Genomic DNA, 24031 nt, shown 5'->3' with positions numbered 1-24031 from the left:
AAATTGCTCAGAGTGCGTGCCGGAAATTTCTAAAACGTGTTTGGAGAAAAAAGAAGAAAATAAAAAAAAATAAATAAAAATGTGAACACACGAATCGATCGATACAGGCGTTGCACTTTCTAATTTATAGCTATGTAATGTTTATAATGTACATAGTTACACTTTGGAATGCGGACGGTAAGGTTGTGAAATTAGAAGCCACAATGCGTGCGTAAATTTTTCTACGTGCGGGCACCTGTATTCACGTTTTTTTTTTTTTTTCGAAAGATGAAATTATGCTCGAATTATACGGATTTTTCAAATTCAATACGCGCCAATCCAATTCCTAATCAAGTCGTTAATGCGAAAAGTAGGTTTCCGAAAAGCTGAAGATCCGAAAGAATTTGTTTCTCTTTAAACGCTAAAAATTAACGAGCAGGTTCCAGCTATTTATTTCGTTACACGTATTGAACTTGGATAATCAGTTCTGACGCTGTTCGTCGAATAAAATTTGTTGTAAACTCGACTCGGATCGAATTCGAACCCTCATTATACGTTCAGCCAGTATAATTCCATTACGATATGCATTTTTTCTTTCTTTGTTGTAATGTTTTCTTGTCAAAGAGTTTGCAGTTCAAATAATATTGCGCAGATTAGCTAATTCGATAATTCTATACAGCAATCATGCGTCGAAGTGCTGATTATAATGATTTTTAAAATCACATTAACGACGAGAGTTGTTTAAGGACGTACTACAGACGTGTAGGTAAAAATCGTGCTGGGTCAATGAAAATTACACAAATTATTCTCACCTTTATTTTAAATACATTCCCAAAATTCCAAAGCGATTGTCCTAACGATATCACATTTATTTTCCTAATCAATCTTCATGATTTTACATTCTCAACCCGAAAATTTCCCGTAAGAATCGATAAAAAAAATTACAATAAATTACAAGTAAAATAAATCCGGACGATCGCTTAGAAATTTCACTCAGGTGTTTGAAAATAAAAATGCAAACAACTTTTATAATTTTCATTGACCTGGCACGATTTCGACCCACGCGTACATCCTTAAGTTGTCAAATTCGCGAAGGGCTCAATCGTTTTGCACTCTCGTCACGTGTCTGGATAATATATGTACATTAGGTGAAAAAAAGTTGTCCACTGCCAAGTGACCGTCAGGCTACTTTCTACGCGCGCATATGTATAATGATATTGGGTTGTCTTATAGCGTGCGAAGCCTACTTCGTCGATGCTGATCTCGCGACGCGGTTTTGATAGAGGTATTACACAGGTGTTGGTAATTAACGTGTATAACGTGTATAACGTGTATAACGCGTCCTGTAGGGGAACTACTTCAAAATAATTCTCTGCAAGAAACCAGCTCGAGGTAATCCGGAATGGGGGCATGGGCACGCATGGAGTATACATATGCATATGTGTTTTACACACACACACACATACAGGCATGCACACTCATAGATAACGTACATCGCTAGAGATCCTTGTTGTCAGTGCGTAACGAACGTCCATCTTTGTTGTTATTATTATTATCAATTATTACTACCACCATCATTGTTTCACGTACGTTTATAATCGGTATTCTCGATTTGCGGAATCAATTCACGCGGAAAAGTACGTGACTCATGGATTCCACAGCAATAACTAAGGCCTGTGTCCGGAAAGCCGCGGATCTGCTACGGTGATCACTTAATTCGAACCTGTTGCAAATTGCAATTCACGAACGAAGGTCGTTGACGGATTTATTTCACGCTGCAGTCTTCGTCTGTGACCGCAGAGGCAATTCTAAAGGAACCGAGTAAAAGATCGCAACCCGTGTGAATTAAAAAGTTAGGAGCGCGGAGAAAAAGAAAAAAAAAAAAAACGGCAGATTTTAGTGAAAACTCCATGTTTTTGGTCAAAAATATCCGTGTCAACTATATTTTTTACTATTAATGTAACGTTTGCGAAGTATATTTTACCAAAAAACCTGACGTGTCTATGTTTTTCTAGAGTTTTGAGTAAAAGCTGTTCTTTCATTCTTTCCGTGAGAATATCAAAAAAGAGACGCTTATTCGTACTCGTCCCCAGTGGAATGTTGGTGTAACAGAATGGAATGTGGGTATTTAGTATGTTTTTTTTTTTTTCGTTCATCATTACACCGCGTTGCATCGAGAATATATTGTATATAAGGTAGAATAAAACGGATTCTACGTTTAAAAGAGAAACTTTATATTGTTAGCGAGGGCTTGGAACAATCATAAATGCGGGCTCTCGCGTTGATTTTCATGCGCACCTTTTTCATTGCGCAGTTAAACAATGCGCTCATTTTATACGCATACCTATACCTACCTACCTACTTACGTTAGCAAGTGTTGTAAATATAATGCGGGATGGCGTGTCAGGGTGCGGCCGTATCTTGATGAGTGGGCAAAGTGCGTTATGGTGGTGCCTTGTACGTAGGTACTACACGTTATTACAAAGGCCCGGAATTCGCAAGGCGTTTGTATTTATTATCCATGGCACACGTTAGGCTGAAAGTGAAGTTTACAAGTGCGTGTCTCTCGCTGTCTATTAGCTGAGTAAACGGCATGTGTACTTATTATATCGAACAATGATGAGGTTTGTCCTCTTTTCAAGTTTTAATATCTTACTTTCTTTTTCCTTCAAAAATTAACCAAACCGTTGGTTGATTTTTTCATCAAGATACTCGTGTAACAAAGTTAACCAATTTATGCCGATGAGCTTGGGCGATGGATATAACAGTAGGTTGTTACCTACATCAGGATATTTTCACTTGAGGTTATTACAGTTTATTGCAGACTGATTCGCCAGGCAGTATAACACGTATATTTCACATGCAGTTTCAATAAAGTGACGGAAACTCGAACTACTGTTTAGTTATATCGAGATTTGCAACATTCTCCAATTCAATTTACCGTTCGTCACATTTGTTAGCGAGAATTTGCATAAGCAGCTGGAAATTTATAATCAACTTAAAAAAAAAACTTCGGCATCTTACCGCGAACATTTCTGGAAGGTATGCAGAATTTACTATTCTTCGCCTGTGATTGATCAAATATAACTCACACTACGACGGTATTTGAATTTGCATCGTTGAATGGTAAGTGTTAATCTCCCATGTAAAAATTTTGATCAACATTTGCTGCACACACCTCAAAGTGATTCAACACGATACACACGGGTTGGATAATATTTTTTTAACCTCTGGTTGGTATTATTTTGAGACATGTTCAGGTTGATAGTTGGTGGTAGGAACTATAGTATAAACTTTATCAAAAATAATTGGGGTGAGTCGCACCCCTAAGGTACAGCAAAAATTAAATTACGAAGTTGCGTCGTTGGTTTTTGATGCTCTTTATTTTGCAATCCGTTCTGTTTCGAACTTCCTGAGTAACTCCTTTGAAGGACATCCCCTCCCATGTGCTGCACGGTCCTCAACACGAAAGTCTATTTTTGAAAAATTGTCGCTACCCTGTATAACGTTCGAATGCATGTCTAACATGTTATATGACATAACAGGAAGATCATTTTCTGTTAGAGCACGTTACATTAAACTACCAAAGTCGTTCTTTTTCTATTAAATTGTTAAATTAATACTACGTACAGTCTATATTGTAGAACTTTTTGGTTGTTCCCAGTTTGCGTATTCAAAGATGTCATGATTTCCATTACAAATAGGGTACTTTGTAAACGTTCCTTGGACACCTTGCAAACTTTTGGATCGATCTTTTACACTTTGCGTTCCGTGCGAAAGAAAATCCGTTAGCTACTTCAGGGTGGGCAACTTGGAACTTCTGATGCTGGTCTCCCAATCTTTACTCCCACGTTTTACTGGCAGAATTTAATTTTGCGAAAATAATATGTAGGACTATGTAACGCTTTCAGAGCTCTGAGACGTTTCGTGACTCCGTCTAGTAAGTGTCTTAATGCAGCGTGGCTCTCCTTGTGTACGGGTGACAGTTCGAAAATGGCTTTGACATGCGTTTGTACGATGATGCGCTTGTTGCCGAATCTCTCTGTCAACGTATTCCATGCTTGGTTGTAATTTGCGTCAAAAATTTCCAAAGAATGAACTACCTCGGCAGCCTCATTTATTAAAGCCGTTTTTAAACAGTGAAATTTCCGAATGTTCCTCAATGAGGCATTCGAGCGAATATCAGCGAATCGAATGCGTCATGAAATGAATATCATTTGTCAAATGCACACGAAAAACTCGATGAATCTGTACGCGGAAATGGTACGTAAGTGTTTAAAAAATGCACCTCCTGCTCCGTCGGTAACGCGCTCTGCGCGATCATGATTGCAATGAACTCGTCGAATCTGCCGATTATTGAAAAATATTCTTATTCAAAATCCGTTCTCTCTTTTTCGTACACATTTTCATGCTCTTCCGAATCCTCAGTCAATTCAGTTTCCTCTTGAGCCGAGTTGAATAGTTCCCAGCAAGTCTCGAATTCATACTTTTGTTGCTTTAGTTCGAATACCGACACCGAGCTTATGTCTATATCTATTATACCGTGTGTCCGGATGCACTTATAAATGGCGATCGCGTATGGATTTCAATTTCCCGCGGAAACTTTGTATCCAAGAAATTACAAATGGCGCTGTTCATTTGGTTTCACTCATTGTCAGTGTCCCCAGATCACTGTCCAGTTAGTGCAGAGATCAGTGCGAAGGACAGACGAGCCACACAATTTTGTCGGAGACTTGCGACTGCCAATAATCTCTAAATGCTCGATTACAGCGCGTTGTCTCGCTTTTACTTGTCTCTCGTCGCTTCCGTCCTCGCAGAATCGACGCCATGTAATGCTACGTTCCACTATTTGCCCTTGGCTTTTTCTCTACGTTTCCACAGAACACGCTGCGCGCATTTGAGAACGTGTGCTCACTATCCGGCTCGAGAGTCCAAGTTGATTTCCCAAGCGGAAATTTTGGACATTGAACGATAAACTTGCGTTGCTCGTTGGATTTGACGTTCTTTATTCTGCGATGCCACCAGAGCCTTCTTCATTGGACCATTTAGGAGTTGCGCAGACGACGAAACTACGACCTAACCTTAAATTCTACGTTAGGGACATTACAGTGGATGCGCGATGAATTGCGCAATCGACGAATATGATCTAGAATCGATTGTAGCGCGTTCTTGCAAGTACGTGACGTCATGGAACAAGTGGCGCAAAGGGTCCGTGTTGAGGTAGTCCAGAGAAAGTTTCGGCACTCTTCGTCGTTACGCTATCGCTAGTAGTCGGTTAGCTGTAGGAGAAATTTTTTTTAAGCTTTTGTAAGCTTGAACTTGCAGCTTGAATTTCACAGTGGGGAGGATTCCGTTTGTTTCGATTGCGAGGCAGTAAGTGAGATCGATTAAAAGATGATTTTACGCCGCCATGTTGAAAAGTTCGTTTTTAGCTCCAGAATTTTGATACCGTTCTCCGACTTCTAGCCGTAGCTGATTTTTTAGTTCGCGTGTCCAAATTCCGACTTCGGGTATTATTCATCTTTCCTTTCGTTATTATCGAGACTTAAGTGTGTCTCGGGAGTTAGTTTTTTTCACACCAATCGTGAGTCACCTTTAGCATAGTTTCGGAAACCGCGCAAGCATCGTCGTTGCCCTACTGTAAAATAATCACGTGTTAAATTATAAAACGTTATGACTAAAATTTACATGTAATTTATTACAGGATTGATCTTTTTGATTTGAAAAATTATATAAAAAATCACATAATGAAAAAACGAATCATCAGGTACACCATATCATTCGTGGTTTTGTAATTTATCGTATGATTTAATCGAAAATCGATTATTTTTGGTCAATCTTACTCTCAACTTTATTCTACAACGAATAGAGAACGTTCTTGCAGGATGTAACAATACAGCGAATAGGCAGAGCTGAATTGCACGGTATGTACCGTTATCATCAGGTTTATAAGCACGTGCCAAGAAGACGCGTTGCACGCACACGTTCGCGATTGATGGCACACAATTTGCTGTGACCCACATCCTCCAGGCTTTATAAGATAGGCAATCGTGTCAGTTATTTGCCGGTTATCTGACCTACACCAATTATATCATTGTTCAAGATGATTTGCGACGTGGGGCCGCGGCGAGAACGAGCGATAATCACATGGGAAAACACCATAAGCAAGGCTCTCAGCTTACCAAAATATATCATTACCTGTAACCGGTGATTTGATTTCTAATTTTCATCGAACCTTGTCAATCATCTACGATTTGGTAGTAGAATTAATAAACGGTGTCGCATAATATCATAATAAAGAGAAAAAAATGAATTCCTAAACCGACGTACTTGTCTCACAATCAGCCAAAAATTCGCATCTTCGTTGCACACATAAGGATTATATGAAGGCGAATCGATCCGGTGTATAAAAAATATAATTCCCGAACCTTAAAAGATACGCGTCACGTTGAAAAATCCGATTAGCATATGATTTGCATAATCGACTGCTGGGTAATTGAATAAACAATAAACGTTTTGCACAATTCAAATGGTTGCGTGATTTTGTTACATAAACCTACATCGTCACGACCGAACAATTATTTTAGACCAGGCTTATAAACAATATAGGTATGTATATGTGCAGTGTATAATGTATATACTACAAGCACGTCTAGATAACAACTAAGTGAATACGTGTAGAATAATACACGAAATAATAGCGAAAAGGAGAACAATACTTACAATTACGAGATCGACACGTAAACAAATAAGTCATCAATACGATTCACCGCATGTCTTTTGATTACGTGGCTGCAGCTCGCACCTTGCCGGATATGGTGACAACGGAAGTACGTCAATGCGTACGGAATATATTACGTATGTAATTATTCAACTGGACAAAAACAAAACTGTTCTTAAAAATGTAGGCAGGCACGGATGACACCACGTGCACAATTGCGCACAAGCCGTATGAACTTCGTAGCTTTAATCATATATAGTATTGAAGTTCGAAACCAAATTTTGAATGCTCGGATGTTCAGAAAGTGACGTCACCCAAAATTTTTTTCTCCTTGACGTCATCGATCTATATAGACGAAAATCAGCTAGCCGAATTTCTCAGTCTGGAAACAACCGCGCAGTAGAGCGGACGGATGAGAATCGCGCTACGCAGATTTCGAGTATCGGATTCTCTACCTCCTGGATCCTGCGATCCGGGTCCACTTCCTGGTGAAAATCGACTGCCAGGACAAGCGGTCCGTAGTTCTGGATGTCCAGGTCCTTGACCTGGTGGATCTCGACTTCCAGGACAAGCGCTCCGTAGTTTCTGCGCTCCAGGTCCACCACGTGGTGAAACTCGACTTCCAGGACAAGCGGTCCGTAGTTCTGGATGTCCAGGTCCTTGATCTGGTGGATCTCGACTTCCAGGACAAGCGCTCCGTAGTTTCTGCGCTCCAGGTCCACCACGTGGTGAAACTCGACTTCCAGGACAAGCGGTCCGTAGTTCTGGATGTCCAGGTCCTTGACCTGGTGGATCTCGACTTCCAGGACAAGCGCTCCGTAGTTTCTGCGCTCCAGGTCCACCACGTGGTGAAACTCGACTTCCAGGACAAGCGGTCCGTAGTTCTGGATGTCCAGGTCCTTGACCTGGTGGATCTCGACTTCCAGGACAAGCGCTCCGTAGTTTCTGCGCTCCAGGTCCACCACGTGGTGAAACTCGACTTCCAGGACAAGCGGTCCGTAGTTCTGGATGTCCAGGTCCTTGACCTGGTGGATCTCGACTTCCAGGACAAGCGCTCCGTAGTTTCTGCGCTCCAGGTCCACCACGTGGTGAAACTCGACTTCCAGGACAAGCGGTCCGTAGTTCTGGATGTCCAGGTCCTTGACCTGGTGGATCTCGACTTCCAGGACAAGCGCTCCGTAGTTTCTGCGCTCCAGGTCCACCACGTGGTGAAACTCGACTTCCAGGACAAGCGGTCCGTAGTTCTGGATGTCCAGGTCCTTGACCTGATGGCTTTTGACCTTCCGGACTAATATTCAAGTTTACAAGTTTGATTATTGAAAACGTCATATTTTGTACTATCAAACCAATATGCATGCTTCAGATAACATTTTGAATCGGAAAAAAAAACCGAACGACCAGAATCAACAAATTGCAATTGGTGAATAATTGGTACAGTATACACAGTAATGCATGACAATAACGTCGTTCAATTAGAGCTAAAATTGCTGTGCGTCGTGTTTCAAATCGGTTGGCATTTAGCTGATTGTTCTGTGGTATTTTTTCAAAATCACAATACGTTATACTTACATGCATGTGCAAACGTGATTTGTAGCACTATATAAAAAAAATTCTTACGGGCAAATTCAGTTTACTTCTTGTAACTGTTGCGAAAATTTAATGCTCGTGCAACATTAAATCTGATTTTGCGTTGCAATAACCAAAAAGGGATCGACTGTAGCGCAAAACGGTTAGGCGTACCTCGTTTTTCGTAATCCCAACAATGTTCAAACAGTTTTTTCAACGACACCTGTTTTACTCAATTTTCCTAGTTACTGTAACAAATAAAATTTTTCTCAGTGAAGTACGTTGTTACGATATTTCGACGGTGACACTATTGTGGCCCCAGATTTCCATTGTACTCGGGTATATCAGAATATCATGCATTTCACATTGCATAATAGGCGTAATGCCGCAAGTCGCATGTCATTTTTATCCCAACAATCAACAACGTTGTTATACCGGCTCTGTCGCAATTAGACCCTGCTAGATCACAGAGTCGCCGTTCGTTGTTCGTGAATTCCATAGAGAGCGAAAGTGAACCGTGTATAAACCGCATGCGGAAAAAGCGAAGTAAGTGTCTCGCGTTGAACAAACTCGCGCCTGCAACAAAGCACAAAGCCACATGTAGAGAAACCTATTCTCCAGATGAAGAAACAGAGGTCGACATGTCCGACTTTTCTCAGAGAGGAACTCGAGTGACGCGATGTTCTTGAATCGCTTGTACCTATGTTTATTTTTTAATTTGGGCGGGCTGATTATAATCATAAGAAGTACGGATTAATTCGGAAAAAGATTGAAGCCTGCGGCACAAAAAATACGTCTAGTAATATTTTGCTTTCCGTACAAAATAACAAGTGTTAAAAATTCGATAAAGCAAAAATTCTACGAAAAGATTGAGATGAACGTATTTCTCGCAATATGCAATAACGCATCAAAATTAAATTAACGCATCTACAGATAGTTTGAATCACCGAGGCGTTACGGGACTTGTTTTTGTTCGATCTAAAATGAAATTTCGTACGTTGTGTTCTGTGCAGGAAATTGATCAAAGCCTAACGTGCAGGGGCCTCGATTAGGCAATTAACGTAATTTTTTTTTTTCACGCCAAACATTTGCGCCACCGAATGAGTCAGATTGCAGGAAAGCAAATCCAGGTGTCTCGGGTGAAAGTGACAATAAATATTGTCCATAATACAACGTCGATTCACAATTTTTCGTATTATTCACTAATTTTTTAAACATTAACAATTCCTTACGTTAAACATGTAAATATATGATTGTAATTAAATACGGCATTGTACCCGAGTAACGAAGTAAAATCTCTGTAAATCCAGGGAAATCCTAAATCTAAGCGCGCATTCAAGTTTCCTTCACACTTCCACTGCTGTGCATAAACCGCCTGGCAATAAACGTAGACTAATACTGCGATATAATGCGAACGCCGTAGAAAAACTTGAAACACGGGACTACAAATAAGCGTAGAATTAGGTTCGGAAGAATAGTAATTATACGTAAATTCCCAGAGAAAAACTTTTAGTTCATACATACTGCGGCAAGAAAAATATACATATTTTAACACCGTATGCGTTAGGTTGTAATTAAATTTTAACAACAACGAATTAGATATGCAGAAGTAACGTTATTGGAACGATTTGTATTGAGGAAAAAACCATTATTTCACGCTTCTAGGATTGTCTGAAATTTAGTTAATCACGTGAGATGTTCATATTTTGAAATTATAGTCCCTTCAAAGTAATTATCAAATTGATAAAAACCAAACATTAATCCCAATCTTTCGTTACGATAATGTTACTAAACTTCAAAATCGTATAAAGCTCTTTTACAACCAATTGAACAAGGGAATTAAAAAAAATCTGTGCCATTTTGTTTTCAAAAAATAAAAAAATTCCCCACAATAATCCATGCAATAAATAACAACTATGCAGTAAAGAAAGATCCATTTTTTTCACTCACATCCTTCTTCATGCTCCTCTACAACCGTTGATCTCTACATGAATTGAGTCTTTGGAGTAGATACATACGTTTTACCTTAAGTATCCTCGCGGAAAAGGATTTCCTCTTCACGCAAGTGTAACAAAAAATGTAGAACAATCGACGTGCTGGTTTCTTTTCCTTTTTTCGTAACTTCGAACGGGCGTTATCCTCATTACTATACCGGAGTCCTTCCTCGTTCCAGGTGACAAATGGCTGGTGTCCTGCCTGGGAGTCCTTCACCTGAGCAAAGGACTATTCTACAGAGTGGTCCCGGCAGATCAGGGCTTCGGGGGCACAACCGAGCTCCCGGGATCACCGACTGCCGAGTACGCGGGTGTCTTCAGGTTCCGGTTGTGGTGGTGCGGGGCCTGGGTCGAAGTCCTCGTCGACGATCGGCTTCCCGCCGTCCATGGGAGACTCGCCTTTGTCCAGAGCCGGCACAGCGACCAATTCTGGCCTGCTCTTCTCGAAAAGGCTTACGCAAAGTAAGTTTCGTTACAATTTTCAAGTGTCAAGCGATCGTCCCGGTACGCATTTCTGTGCAAAGACTAATTTCAAATTTCGCAGTTTTTACGAAAAGTAGGCGCGTTAAACTTCTTGAACATAGCTATAAGCCGTCATTCCTCACAGAGCAATCTTGACTAGGTTGCGTTAGTTGCGCGGGTCGATGACCGTTGAACGTTGACTGTGGATCCTGATCAACAATTTGATTATACCTTTGCACTCTGCGTTTATCGCATACTTCGATCCGGAAAAGTATCGCAGATATATATGTATAAATGTATGTATAACTGCACTTTTGTGATGGATTAGTGACCAGGAGGTAGATTGAAGAATGAAGAAGGTTTAGTTGAAATCCGGTCAGGTATATAAATTTGTTTAATTGTTGGGCAAACGATCAAATTACACTCGTTCAAAATCAAGTAGCACGCGTATTGCTGAAATTTTCATCAAAAAGGTAAACAACATTGATTGACCTGAACCGAAAGTTGTAGGAAATTCTAATTAACGAACTGATTTTAATTTGTATCGTAGATGAATAGAAAAAAAATTATAATCGGATCGTCGCTCTTTCGTTGCTTTATATATGCAAGCTCGTGCCGTTAATTTGTTCTTATTGTTGAAAATGATCAATTGATTCCAAGCTATCGAGACTTCCGTGCAGAGACTTGATCTCATGGGGATTCGAAACACTTTCTAGTTGTACAGTAGATTTTACGGCCGCGACTGCAGAGCGTTGATAATAGTCGTAATAATCTAGTCATACTTCGGTGTGTCGGTTTACCTCGAGTGGGTTTGCTACAGGCAATATATTGCTTCGACTTTATTGTGAGTTAAATTATGCGTGTAAGTATCGCAAGCGCAGCCATGCAGAAAAAAGAAAAATTTATCCCTAGACATTTTTTTTCTCGCAATACTCTGTAGAACAATCTTCTTTTTTTTTTTTATATTCCTTTTAAACATATCAGATTCTTAAGTCTGACCAGCAAATCATGAATTCGTCTCTGATTTTTTATAAACATTTAGATAAATTTTTTACGCGCACTGTTCCATTTCTACGAAATTGTCTCTTTATTCGTTAATTACTCTGCGAAGAATTAAAGTTTTTTTCGAAGCTTTGTTCGTCATAAAGAAATGAAGACATTCAACAGAGAGGTTGAAGAATCTACAGAAGTTATCGCTAAAGTTTAAATAGTAATTATGCAGGCTGATGTTATTTGCGGAAATGGCGGAAAGAATTTTTCGAAAATATGGTAATAATTGTGTAACTCGTTGTAAAAATTGACAAATTTACAAATATTCAATACGATAATTACTGCTTATCGATATTTTATTTTTATGCTTACCGTTCAGGTTTCCGTTATTGTATAATTATATATAGCGATATGGTAAAAGTGGAAGGAAGTTGTGTACGATATACCCACGTGGAGATTATTATTATCGTTGCTACCCAATTATTATTGTTATTGCGTAGCCGCTATTACCACGTATATAGTATATTAGACTTCTGCACAGAAGGATAATAATTATAGTCGCTATTGGGTAAAAGAATCGCCGTGAGCGCTTATAATATTTAAATTATACACATAAACATTTGTTTTTTCAACTCTAAAATATGAAAAAAAAAATTAATGATATTCGACGAGTAGACAGCGATTATACTTCCATAAATTCAATGTTTTTCGACTCGTTTGCTGAATGAAGTTAATTCTTAATCGGAAGTGATAATTGTACGAGTAGTTTAGCCTAATCAGCAAACTTAACGTTTTACTAGTTCTAATCTGTACAAGGAACTTGAAATACATCTTCATGAATGAGAAGATGATTTCGCACTGTCGATTCTACGACAGAATAGTAATCTTTAAAAAAAAAAACTGATTCTTGATTATCGAATGGTAAAATATTTTATTGTTACATAGTAAAACAATTACTGGATATGAAATTTAATTAATCAAATACATGCGTAATCTATGAAATGCCTTTCTAATGCCCGATATATCTGTATCGTATTTCGTACCAATTACGCAGCTGTTGGTATATTTAGAAGGTAAATATAAAAATTTGTCACTCGCTTGAATGTGCGGCTGCGTATATATCCACACACGAATCGACAATTATCCGACATTTTTGCGATCCGAAAACTTCGTTCACTCTATTTCTCGCTACTCTCATTCCCTCTGATTTTTCCAACCAATATCTCATGTTTTTTTCGGTTGCTGCAGAGGTATACATGTAAATATGTAATATGTATACAAATCGCAACTAATTCTATAGATGCTCACATTGTATCGAGTAAATTTTACAACGGTTAGTGCCCACGTGTCTGGTAACCTCGTAGTTGGGCGAAAGTCCGAGACACCAGAGTAACCACATTAAAGTTCAAGTATAAACTGAGGTCAGACTTCTCACGAAAGCGACACCCATTATAACTATACATATGCAAGACGCGTTTCAAATCTCGAAGGAGGCAACCGGACGGTACGTTGTCCAGTTACGTAGAACGTCGAGGGTGCGCTGACCCTGCGAGAAACCAATCATGCAGGCAACCAGGAATCAGGCCCCCGGTGAAAGTACCTTAAACGCGTAATGTATGTACATGCCTATAACCCGAAGCACGCTGAATCACGGCTCCGAGGATATCCATCGACGCAAATCTGCCCCCCCCCCCCCCCCCCCCCGCACGTAAAAATTATTTCAAAGTAGTTTATACGCGTTCGTAAGACTATGATGTCGATGCTTTCCATTCCTGCTTTTTATCGCAGGCTCCGCCCCTGGTATTCGATTTTATCACACGTCCAACGATGATTAGGATGAATCGGCAGGGATGAACGATGTATGTAGACGGGATGTTTTTAAAACCAGCACATCGATAGTAGATGGAAAATGGAAAATGTTGAGGTGTTGACATCGTCAAGTCGATAGTAAATTAAATTTGACTGTCCCAACGTCAGACGGTAACTTGTCTATAAATAGCAAACACACGTTACTAAGTTTGACGACGATGATCTGTATTTGTTATTGAATTTCTTAATTTATTATACAATAAACATTGTATACTTATTTTTAACAATGACGATAATTTAAAATTTTGAAATTTTCGCGCTTGTTTTCAACACCGATGTCGATATTTTTTACTAACATCGCCGATCAAATGACTTGGCTGCTCTGAATCAGAGAAAGTGGAGGAAAGGAGAAAAAAACCGTTTGAAAAATCTCCAATTTCATTTCTCCTTTGTCTCATCAGGTCCAGATGGCGCCACGTATGATCCATGAACTATGTAACTATGTATGTCACATTGTAAAATGTTAATTATCTCTGCGAGTTGAGTAGGGTGAAAGTACAACCAACCTCGGAAGCGGAAAATGCAATTCGGTTCTACTTCTTCCAAGAGTCGATAATTTCGTACCTGACACCCCGGAATCTTCTGTTATCTGGATTCCAGTATCCGAATGGCATCGATCTTGAAGACGAGGCGTGTTACTCGCGCGTTGTGTTTTCTAATGGAAATCTAGGGCTCCGGAGTTCTAGCTACTTGGCATGCCGGTAGCTCTCGGGCGAGATCGTGAGCTCCGAGCTTTCTATCTGAAATATTTCCGTTGAGGAACTCGACGATTTCTTATCGATTTATTCGGCCCTCGACGCCTTACGCATCGATAAATAATACTGTCTGAAGGAAAAAAAAAAAAGAATTAACGGACGAATCACGTGGTGTAACATGTGTATAGAAAACAGAAATCGCTAAAAATACTTTGTCTGTAACTAAAATGTAGGTAGCTACTTCTTGTAACCGGAAGTATTTGTCTCTGCTAAATTTCTCTCGCTTCGCGAACACATCCTTGGAAATATATATCTTAGATATTCTGTTTTAACTAATCGTCATGCCTACGTAATATCCTCTTAATTACATAACCGGTCGTGTCTGCACGATTTTGAAGACATTCGATATGCAATCTAATATTATATTATGTGCCCATAAAATAAGGGGCGTATTTATGCAGAAGTTTCTCTATCCATGCTACGTAATACGGCACATCTTTCTTCTAAGGTTTAAAAACAACATCGTTACATCATCGTATATTATACACTATTGTCACGCAAAAGTTTTGAGTATATTTGTTAATCTAAAATCAAAAAAATGCTTACCACTTGTTTCGTATGTTTCAATTGATTTTTTTTATGTTCGTGATTATCTAAACGATTAGAAAAAATATAAATGAAAATCCTTGTAGGATTTATCTCCGTGCCAAACTTAAAAATTTGGCAAACTGGAACCATGGCTGTAATGATAGAGATGAAAAAATTTCGATTACGGACAAGTCGGTTAATCGTACCTTGACATTTTGCAATTTGATCGTAAATCGTAATATTGAACAAAGAGAGACGTGGTTTCTGTATCACGATTTTGTGGATCTTCGAATCTGTCCGCATGTCTTCTCCGAAACTTTCTCCATGAGTAAGTGTAACCCGTATTATCTAAACAAGTTACTACCAACCACGTCCAGAAATATTTTGCAAACATTTAATGCAGCTTGCATTGAAAGTTTCACGTTAAGAATCGTAATCAAGGGTCTCATCTCCAAGCTTCTCGGTACGACCCTGAAACAAGTACGTCGCTTGTCTAGAACCACGTCTGACATTTGATCCACGACGTCTTTTCCAAGTGTTTGAGAAATTCTTTCAAGAATATTTCCAGCTTTTACGTTCACATAGTTGAGGGAGGGGAAAGAGCTTGCAGCCCTCACGCCTCTCGTTAATTTATCGCTCGCAAAGAGAGAACGTTCGATCACCTTGACGTTTAGTGTTCTCGTTCGCAATGCCTTCCAGCGAGCAAGCCACTTCGTATCGCGTGCATATTATGCTGCGGATAACGAGTTCGTAAACTTGAAAAATGTGGAATACCTAAGATCCTGAGACTCGAAGTTGGCGCAACTCGTTCTAAGGAAGCGCAAGCTTAACGTCCCGTCTAACTAAAGTTACGAAAGCAGTAAACGTCAGAACAGCTAACCCGAGAATTATAGCACCATTAACATATCGATTCGGTTGAGTTCCGTAAAATACATGAACCAGATTTCTTAGGCGTCATTTTTTATCTTCTTTTGTTTATATTATAAATGCCTTATCGCACGACACAGCGCACGATGTTGTATTCATTCGAATATATGTAAACGAACTGGGCAGTGAACTCTTGACAGTTGCTTTTACTTGGAGCCAAATAGCAGAAGGCTCTCATCACTTCGGTATCTACAAGCGCGTCCCTTTCTGAATTATGACGGTAAAGAACACGAATCGTCCGTCTGACATGACCAAATAACTGTCAACACGATCGGTTTATATGCACCAACAGGAGTGTCGACAGAGCGGTAACCAATGCGTGTAAAAAAGGACTGGAACAGAGACAGAAAATGATAGACAATTTACTATGACGTACATATATATGATACTAATAGTAATTACGGAATGTGGTTATAGGGAGTGACAGACGCAGATACGTAGATGGCCATAGAAAATTTCATACCGCATTTAACTTTCTCTCGGTTCTTTTTTCCATTAATCTGTTACAACGACTCGCTGTACAAGCTAGGCGGCCTCGCTGTACGGTGTTAATTGGATCTGGTATCTCTGTCTGTGGATTTGAATGTAATTGTCAAGTATTTTCGAGCACAGACTGCCTGCCGAGGCCACAACTGTACGCTTATACACATTCGCCTGTGCTGAGAAAAAAATTTTTTGTCTTTCAATCTCTGAAAAATGGACGAAAAAATACAGGATTTGGTTCGTCGTCCTCGGCAGCCAGAATCGAGGTGAAAAGATCATGGTGCCTGATGATCGAAACGAATCGACGATCATACGCTTCGAGTAGCTCGATGACGATGGTACGAGAAATACTTTCACCAAGTGCTCGAGGTCGATCGCGCTTCTCTAAATTAAGAATAACATAATCGACGTCCCGTTTCTGCCCTGGGCCATCCACGGCTTGAATTCCTTATCGAAATCTCCGCGGAGAGATTATTATCGTAATTACTGCAAAACAACGTCTCAACAAAATAACTTGTGAACGTAAATACCTGGGAACTTCCTCATTGGCGTTATTATGGTCATATTCTTCTGAAATCGTCATCGTGACGAATCATATGTGCGTTTAAAAAAATTCCGTAATACCTACTCGAAAAACGCGACTGGATCCAAAACGAACGAGATCGATTAATTCCGCCGTGATTAGACGGAATTATTTAATTTATTTAATCGATCTCTAATTCGTAACAGGATAGCTACATACCTGTAATTCCGCCCCGTTCAAGTCAGGCAATTCTTCCATGAATATAACGAATCGCATGTGAGTTAGAGAAGCAGCGACGAGTTAGGAGAGAGGTGCAAGATTTTTGCCGAGATAACTACATACACGTATACATGACGTTCATTTCACCGCGGATGTAGCTACTTAGGTGCTAACAACCAGCCGAGGTATGTTTAAGAAGCCATAACATTCGCTCTCAGAGCACATGGTCATTATTATCGGCTGGCTAACTGCTGATTAGAATTAAAATTACGGCCTCCAGACCGACAATGAAGCCTCTTTTGGCTGTATGAAGGGTCGGAATAAGTACTCTGCACAAATTTTGCTCTCCCCCATTTTTAGACGCAAACATTCAGCTACCTGGCACTGGTAAATCGGTGGCCGATCAAGATCTCCCAGTGACGAAATCTCTCCTGACAAAAAAAATTATACAAATGAAATTAAATCAAAGTGTACGACAGTGACGATTAAATGTGTGATTTTGACGGTTCAATCATTCTGCAGGTGAGATTTTTCAAAAGAATATTATGGATGATAACCGGTAAATCCTGTTTCTTTCCAGATTACACGGGTCCTACGAGGCCCTTAAATACGGCACCCTGTTGGACGGACTGTCGGACCTGACAGGAGGAATCACAGAAAGCATAGCCATTCGGCAGGATCCAACTGCCTGCGGGCGAGCGTTGGCCAAACTGTTGGACATGACTTCGCTGATCACATGCACCGTAAACACGAGCCAACAACAGGTGATCAGTCGCTCAGAATTACTTCAATTTCGTGAAAATTCACGTGTCGTATTACATGCGTTATATTACGGAGGGTGTAGAGCTACGCAACCAATCACCTATTCTGTTTCAGATTCGCTCGAGTACAGAGAAACTCGCAAATGGAATACAAATGGGCATAAACTACAGACTTTACGCCGTTGAACGAGTAAGTTTACGGCATGAAATATCTTTGATTAAATTAATTTTCTACTTCGTGCAACCTACTAAGTATATCCTCGTAATTTCTTTATAAAATTCCTTATAGTGTCGATGGACACGATTCCATGTACCCGATAAATAGAATGTACTGTTAAATCAGAATCTCACGTTCAGTGATTTCTTGAGTATCCAAAGCATCGAGAAAACTTTATTGAATGATTACGGTATAATGGTTTCGATTGAAACCTTGATACAGTGTCGATTCTTCATTCTTCTCAAATGACAGCGAATGAAAGCTCCAGTTTTTGATATTTATAAGAGCACCAGTATCCCCAAACCCTAAAAACATATATGGATCAGCGCAGTTACACACTGATCAGATTCCTTCGAACACAAACAGGTCGAAACCTTCAGCAGCGAAGCTGTGCAGCTTGTAAAATTAAGGAATCCTCTTGGTCCAGGGGGAGAATACATCGGTGCTTGGGCACGAGGTGGTCTCGAATGGGACGAAGTACCACCGGTGGAAAGAGAGCGATTGGCGGTACGAAACATGGCGGAGGGAGAGTTTTGGTAATACATATCAGATGAAAAATTGAGCGATGTTTTTTGTAATATTTCGTTTCGTCTTATATTTCACGTCGTATCGTAGGATTTCTTACTCGGATTTTGTAAAGACCTTCACTCATCTGGAAGTGGTACACCTCGATGCTGAGACCTCGCGGGACGAACCTTCGCTTCATAGTAAAAACACCTGGCAGATGAAACTTTATCAGGGTAGCTGGAGGCGGGGAGTTACGGCGGGAGGATGTCGAAATAATCCAGGTTTGATAATTTTTCATCACTACTACTCTGTGAATAAGTAACTTTGACACTCTCTGAGGATGCTTGATATTCTCTGTACGATGTATAATCATTCCCAAACAGTGATCCGTTAAAACTTGATCAGTCATCGCGTTATTTCTCGCATACTGATTCTCATTATACCGAAAACTTGATAATTCCAAACGCAAGTAGAGCTTTAAACTCCGGAAGAATGAATATCCACTCAGATGCATGGTTATGTGGTTATTCGTCATTGCAATTAACGATGATTGAGAGTCAAAAGTCAATGACGTGCACAAGAAATTATACTACCCACACCGTAGTACCGTTTGACGTGTCAACAATAACGATTAACGTCAACGGGACGCGCTCATTTAGTGAATTATACAGATTAATTGCAATTACAGAAACATTCCACATCAACCCGCAACTGCATTTAATCCTCAGTGAGATGGAGGAAGTCATTGTATCCTTGAATCAGCACTCCATCGTCGAGCCTAAGGTATGTGTAAAATATAATGTAAATGGAAAACGACGAATTATTCAACTGTTGACTGCAGTGTGAATAGAAAAAATTGAATGAAAATTGATATTCACACAGGTAGTAGGATTCACGGCGTACACTTTACCAAAGAATAGCACAGAGTCGATAAACAAACAATTTTTTAAGAAGAACAAGTCTCTGGTAAACTCTCAGTACACAAACAGCCGGCAAGTCAGCCACAGATGTCAGCTGGACCAGGGTGGCTATCTTCTTATTCCTACGACATTCGAACCCACCCAAGAAACGAGTTTCACCCTCAGGGTTTACAGTAGCAAACCTCTGAAGCTGAAGTACGTATGTCGGAAGTAAAACAAATCATTCCGTGATTAAGTATACTTGATAAAAAGAAAAATAAAAAATTGACACGTTATTATTTTCCTTGCGTATTCTCCCTCGACAGATTACTCGATACTCCACCGTCTCTGATAAAACCAGCCATCGTCAAAGCTCACGGTCTCGAAGGAAAAGGATTTTCGCAATACGAGGCGGTGTTCCTACAACTCGCCGACGAGCATAAAACCGTAAATGCCTTTGAGCTCCTGGAACTCCTGGAGGCTTGTCTACCGAACGGTATGCTGGAACGGTTTCACTCTATTATACCCACAGTTTCACTACATCGTGTCAAATTATCCAAGTAGATTCTCGCTGATTGAGCGTCTAACATCTGCACGTAAATAGAACCCATTATCATGCTCATCAGCTGTTTATGCAGACATGCTGAGATAAAGTTTCGTGATTCACTTCAAGGTAAAATGCAGTCTTTTAATTTATGTGTGGATACCTATTTGGACTTGAAGGTACAGGCTTGAGCTCCGGAATTTTTCTTAAACGTATAAATGCGTATGTGGGAAACCTGAAGAGCTGGATATGGGCCGGTTCCTTATCTTATACCTACTTCGTATCATAACGTTTACTTATGGCTGTAGATAAATCCAAACGACGACGTTCTCACTTCCGTTTCAGACTACATAAAGAGCTGCGCCAGTTTGGAAGTATGCAGACAAGTCGTCTTAACGATGGATGTATCCTTGTGTTATTCTGTACAATGGTTGAAGCTTATCGTATTGTATCTACCGAGTTTTAAATCCCACCCGATGTTTAATATCTCTAAACGCATATTGTAGAGATGGGTCTGTGAACAATCGACAACTTTGTGGACCTCATGGCCATCGATTTTTTATTTTTTTTTGTAGTATCTGTATGAGGATTTATTCCGACGAAAAATTATCTAGACTCTGTTTCGTGTTTGGATCGAACTTGATTCAACCTTTTGACCGTGGAGCTTTCACGAATTTCAAGAAACTTGCGGATTGAAGAATAAATAATTCGAAACAACGTCACGAAATATTTTGAGTAACTATTTTTACCGTGTTTGTGGAATTTTTTCACCTCACGATGTCGGGTTAGAATTTTTATTCCTGTCTGAAAACCTGATGGCTTGCATAAAATCTTTAAATAACACGAAGAAAAACAATAATTTAATCAAACAATTAAGTATTCATCAGACATAAACGTATTTTCATATATTGTTTTTCTAATTTTATACTGTGAAAAATATTATTTTTTAACCCATTTTATGAAAGTTCTCGAGTTTCATGAAGGAGGTGAAGATATTGCCAAGATAAATAACTTCCATATATTGTAGTTTGAAGAAAACTCACCTTACGTTTAGTACGGCCTTAGATAAAAAGTCACGCGCGTTAATTCATGCCATATTTAAATGCTTCCTTGACCAATACCAAGCAGAGTTCCGGCAGTGGGAGGTTGAAGTTCAACGACTTCAAAGATCTGATATCAAGCCTGAAGTTCTGGCAGCACTCGTTCAGAAATCATACGAAAGAAAAGACGGGTATACTCAAGGCGGAAAGACTTAGAGACGCACTCCTAGAAGTTGGTTAGTATCAAACATGATTCGTCTAGTTAAAAATCAACCAAAGCGTTTTGACCTTTCAAATGCTGCAGCTAAATGCTCAGTATAAAGATGGAATAATACTACAAGTTATAAATTGTAAATTAACTATCAATATCCGTCTAAAATTATGAAAACCGTCAAGCTTTTGGTTTGGGAAGAACTTTCTCTGACATTTCTAATGTCCAAATTTTCCTTTTCGAATTGAAAATGCCAGCAATTTTTACGTGACAGTCTCTGTCCAAACATTATTTGTAAAAGCTGACATCTCGTTTTGGTTCTCCAGGCTTTCAACTCAACACGGATGTCCTGTCGATTCTCGTTCTCCGATACATGCGGAAAGATGGAACTCTGAGATTTGGTGACTTTGTGTCTGCGATTCTACACCTTAGTGTTGCTTTCAGTAAGAAATTTCCCCTCATACGTGCGCTGAGAATAACATTTTCCATAATCTGAGTCACTGATCAGTTGTTCTATGATTCCTCAAATATTTTGGAACACTGATAACAATTTGCGATAAAACAAATTTGGGATTATCTATCGTCCAAGGGATCAGGAATGAATTATTTAAATTACGGAATTATGTTTCTCAACATACATTATTAGTGTGAATAATTACAAACGTTTATATTTTTTTTATACTATAACAGTCACGCATTTATTCTACAGATATATTCGAGAACAAAGACCCTCTACAGAATGGCACGATAAAACTGGGATTATCTGAGGTACGCATGCATCACGTTTAATTCGATATACATAGTCTGGTAAATTTCCAGTCAGGGTTGATTCTGTGCTGAAAATTCTGATTACTTTTATTTCAGTGGCTCCGGTCATCTTTAATGTGCTGAAATGTGATGGCGCTTTACGAAGACCACATATGACTAGCTGAGTGTATTTTTCGAACGTTGTAGATAATATAATAATTGCGGAAAAAAAAATTGCTGCTAGTTATAAATTAGCCATATTAATGATTAATCGTTATTGTAATTATTCTTTATGAACCTCGTCGTAAAATGATAACATCCAAATGGAACGTTACTATTCTACGTATACGATGATATGACTAAGCCTACCACTACACGTTGAACTCATTCCATATGCTCTCATACGATGATGAACTCAATTCGTCTTTAAGGACCCATGTACAAAAACATACCGTACCTATAAGCATGTTGTACTCATTAAATAAAAATAATTCTATTTTCTACATCTCCTTCCTTCAAACTTGACAAATATCAGAAAAATAATGTCTGCTCAAAATCAATCGCAACCAGTGATGAACGTCCACTTGGACTTTCGACACATGGGAGTTTCGATGCAAGATCGTTAGGCATATCTGCCAATTACATGAAATGCGAAAGCCTCAGTGAATAACATGTTCGACATGACAATTAAACTACTTTTGTGACAAATTGCGAAAAATCATATCTATTTAAAACAATGACACGCAAGGAAACTTGGGGTAAGAATTGTACTGTGCAAAAACAAGCATTTTTTCAAGTATGGTGACAAGTCTTCCCGTTTAGACCGATCATGTCATTTCCTTTCACGTATCCGCACGTGCTTTTTACCCCGTCTACTACCCGGAATCTCTGCCGCTACCAGCAAACAGCAGCAAGTTTAAGCGTGATCGCGGCGGTGGATCGTCGTTAATCTCGGATTATGGCGCTGACCGTTGGATGAATAGCGATGAATGACCGGGAATCAGGGCTCGGTGCTGTCAGTCTGACCGAGTGTACAGTAACGTATAAGATTCGATTGAAATGACCCTTTCGGGTCTAATTGGAACCCCAAGAAGTCAGAAAACGCAGCGACAGCAGCGTGGGATCAACAGGAGAGAAGTTACGAAGGATAAAGCACCTGCTGAAAAATGTCGAAAACACTGGTTCTCATTTTTCGGCTGTAACTTTTGATGCGTTGATCGCAGCGTATTCTTACTGCGCCCAATCGATTTCTCTCGCAAAATTACGTCGGAGTAGCGCATAAAAGAATTTATTCCGGCACTTTTCAAAATCACCAAAATTTTCGCCAAAAATGCAAAGGGGTTAGCCTTGCTTTTTTTTCGGCCAAAAAATTTTTGGTCCCAGATTCGATTTAAATGACCCTTTCCTGACCAATTGGAACCCCAAGAAGTCAGAAAACGCAGCGAAAGCAGCGTGGGATCAACAGGAGAGAAGTTACGAAGGAAAAAGCACCTGCTGAAAAATGTCGAAAACACTGGTTCTCGTTTTTCGGCTGTAACTTTTGATGCGTTGATCGCAGCGTATTCCTACTGCGCCCAATCGATTTCTCTCGCAAAATTACGTCGGAGTAGCGCATGAAAGAATTTATTCCGGCACTTTTCAAAATCACCAAAATTTTCGCCAAAAATGCAAAGGGGTTAGCCTTGCTTTTTTTTCGGCCGAAAAATTTTTGGTCCCAGATTCGATTTAAATGACCCTTTCCTGACCAATTGGACCCCCAGGAACTCAGAAAACGCAGCGAAAGCAGCGTGGGATCAACAGGAGAGAAGTTACGAAGGAAAAAGCACCTGCTGAAAAATGTCGAAAACACTGGTTCTCGTTTTTCGGCTGTAACTTTTGATGCGTTGATCGCAGCGTATTCTTACTGCGCCCAATCGAGTTCTCTCGGTAAATTACGTCGGAGTAGCGCATGAAAGAATTTATTCCAGCACTTTTGAAAATCACCAAAATTTTCGCCAAAAATGCAAAGGGGTTAGCCTTGCTTTTTTTTCGGCCGAAAAATTTTTGGTCCCAGATTCGATTTGAATGACCCTTTCCTGACCAATTGGAA

The 24031-nt window shown here is 39.6% G+C and overlaps 1 protein-coding gene across 2 annotated transcripts in view; it reads left to right on the top strand.

Moving 5' to 3' along the window:
- CalpC (calpain C) overlaps window positions 1-22445 on the top strand; it is a 38571-nt gene extending 16126 nt beyond the window's left edge. For both annotated transcript variants that reach the window (XM_046611331.2, XM_046611330.2), the window contains 13 exons: window positions 10440-10722; window positions 17597-17780; window positions 17893-17967; window positions 18361-18530; window positions 18610-18782; window positions 19190-19284; window positions 19384-19616; window positions 19727-19896; window positions 20290-20348; window positions 21073-21220; window positions 21522-21638; window positions 21905-21963; window positions 22060-22445. In XM_046611331.2, coding sequence (XP_046467287.1) covers window positions 10440-10722; window positions 17597-17780; window positions 17893-17967; window positions 18361-18530; window positions 18610-18782; window positions 19190-19284; window positions 19384-19616; window positions 19727-19896; window positions 20290-20348; window positions 21073-21220; window positions 21522-21638; window positions 21905-21963; window positions 22060-22086 — 1793 coding nt within the window. In that variant the 3' untranslated portion in view covers window positions 22087-22445. The remainder of the gene's footprint in view (window positions 1-10439; window positions 10723-17596; window positions 17781-17892; window positions 17968-18360; window positions 18531-18609; window positions 18783-19189; window positions 19285-19383; window positions 19617-19726; window positions 19897-20289; window positions 20349-21072; window positions 21221-21521; window positions 21639-21904; window positions 21964-22059) is intronic.
- Window positions 22446-24031: the final 1586 nt, after the last annotated feature.

This window comes from Neodiprion pinetum, chromosome 2, assembly GCF_021155775.2.
Source record: "Neodiprion pinetum isolate iyNeoPine1 chromosome 2, iyNeoPine1.2, whole genome shotgun sequence".
Lineage (NCBI taxonomy): Eukaryota > Metazoa > Arthropoda > Insecta > Hymenoptera > Diprionidae > Neodiprion > Neodiprion pinetum.
Note: the sequence above shows the minus strand (reverse complement) of the source record. Positions and strands in the feature narration are given on the sequence as shown.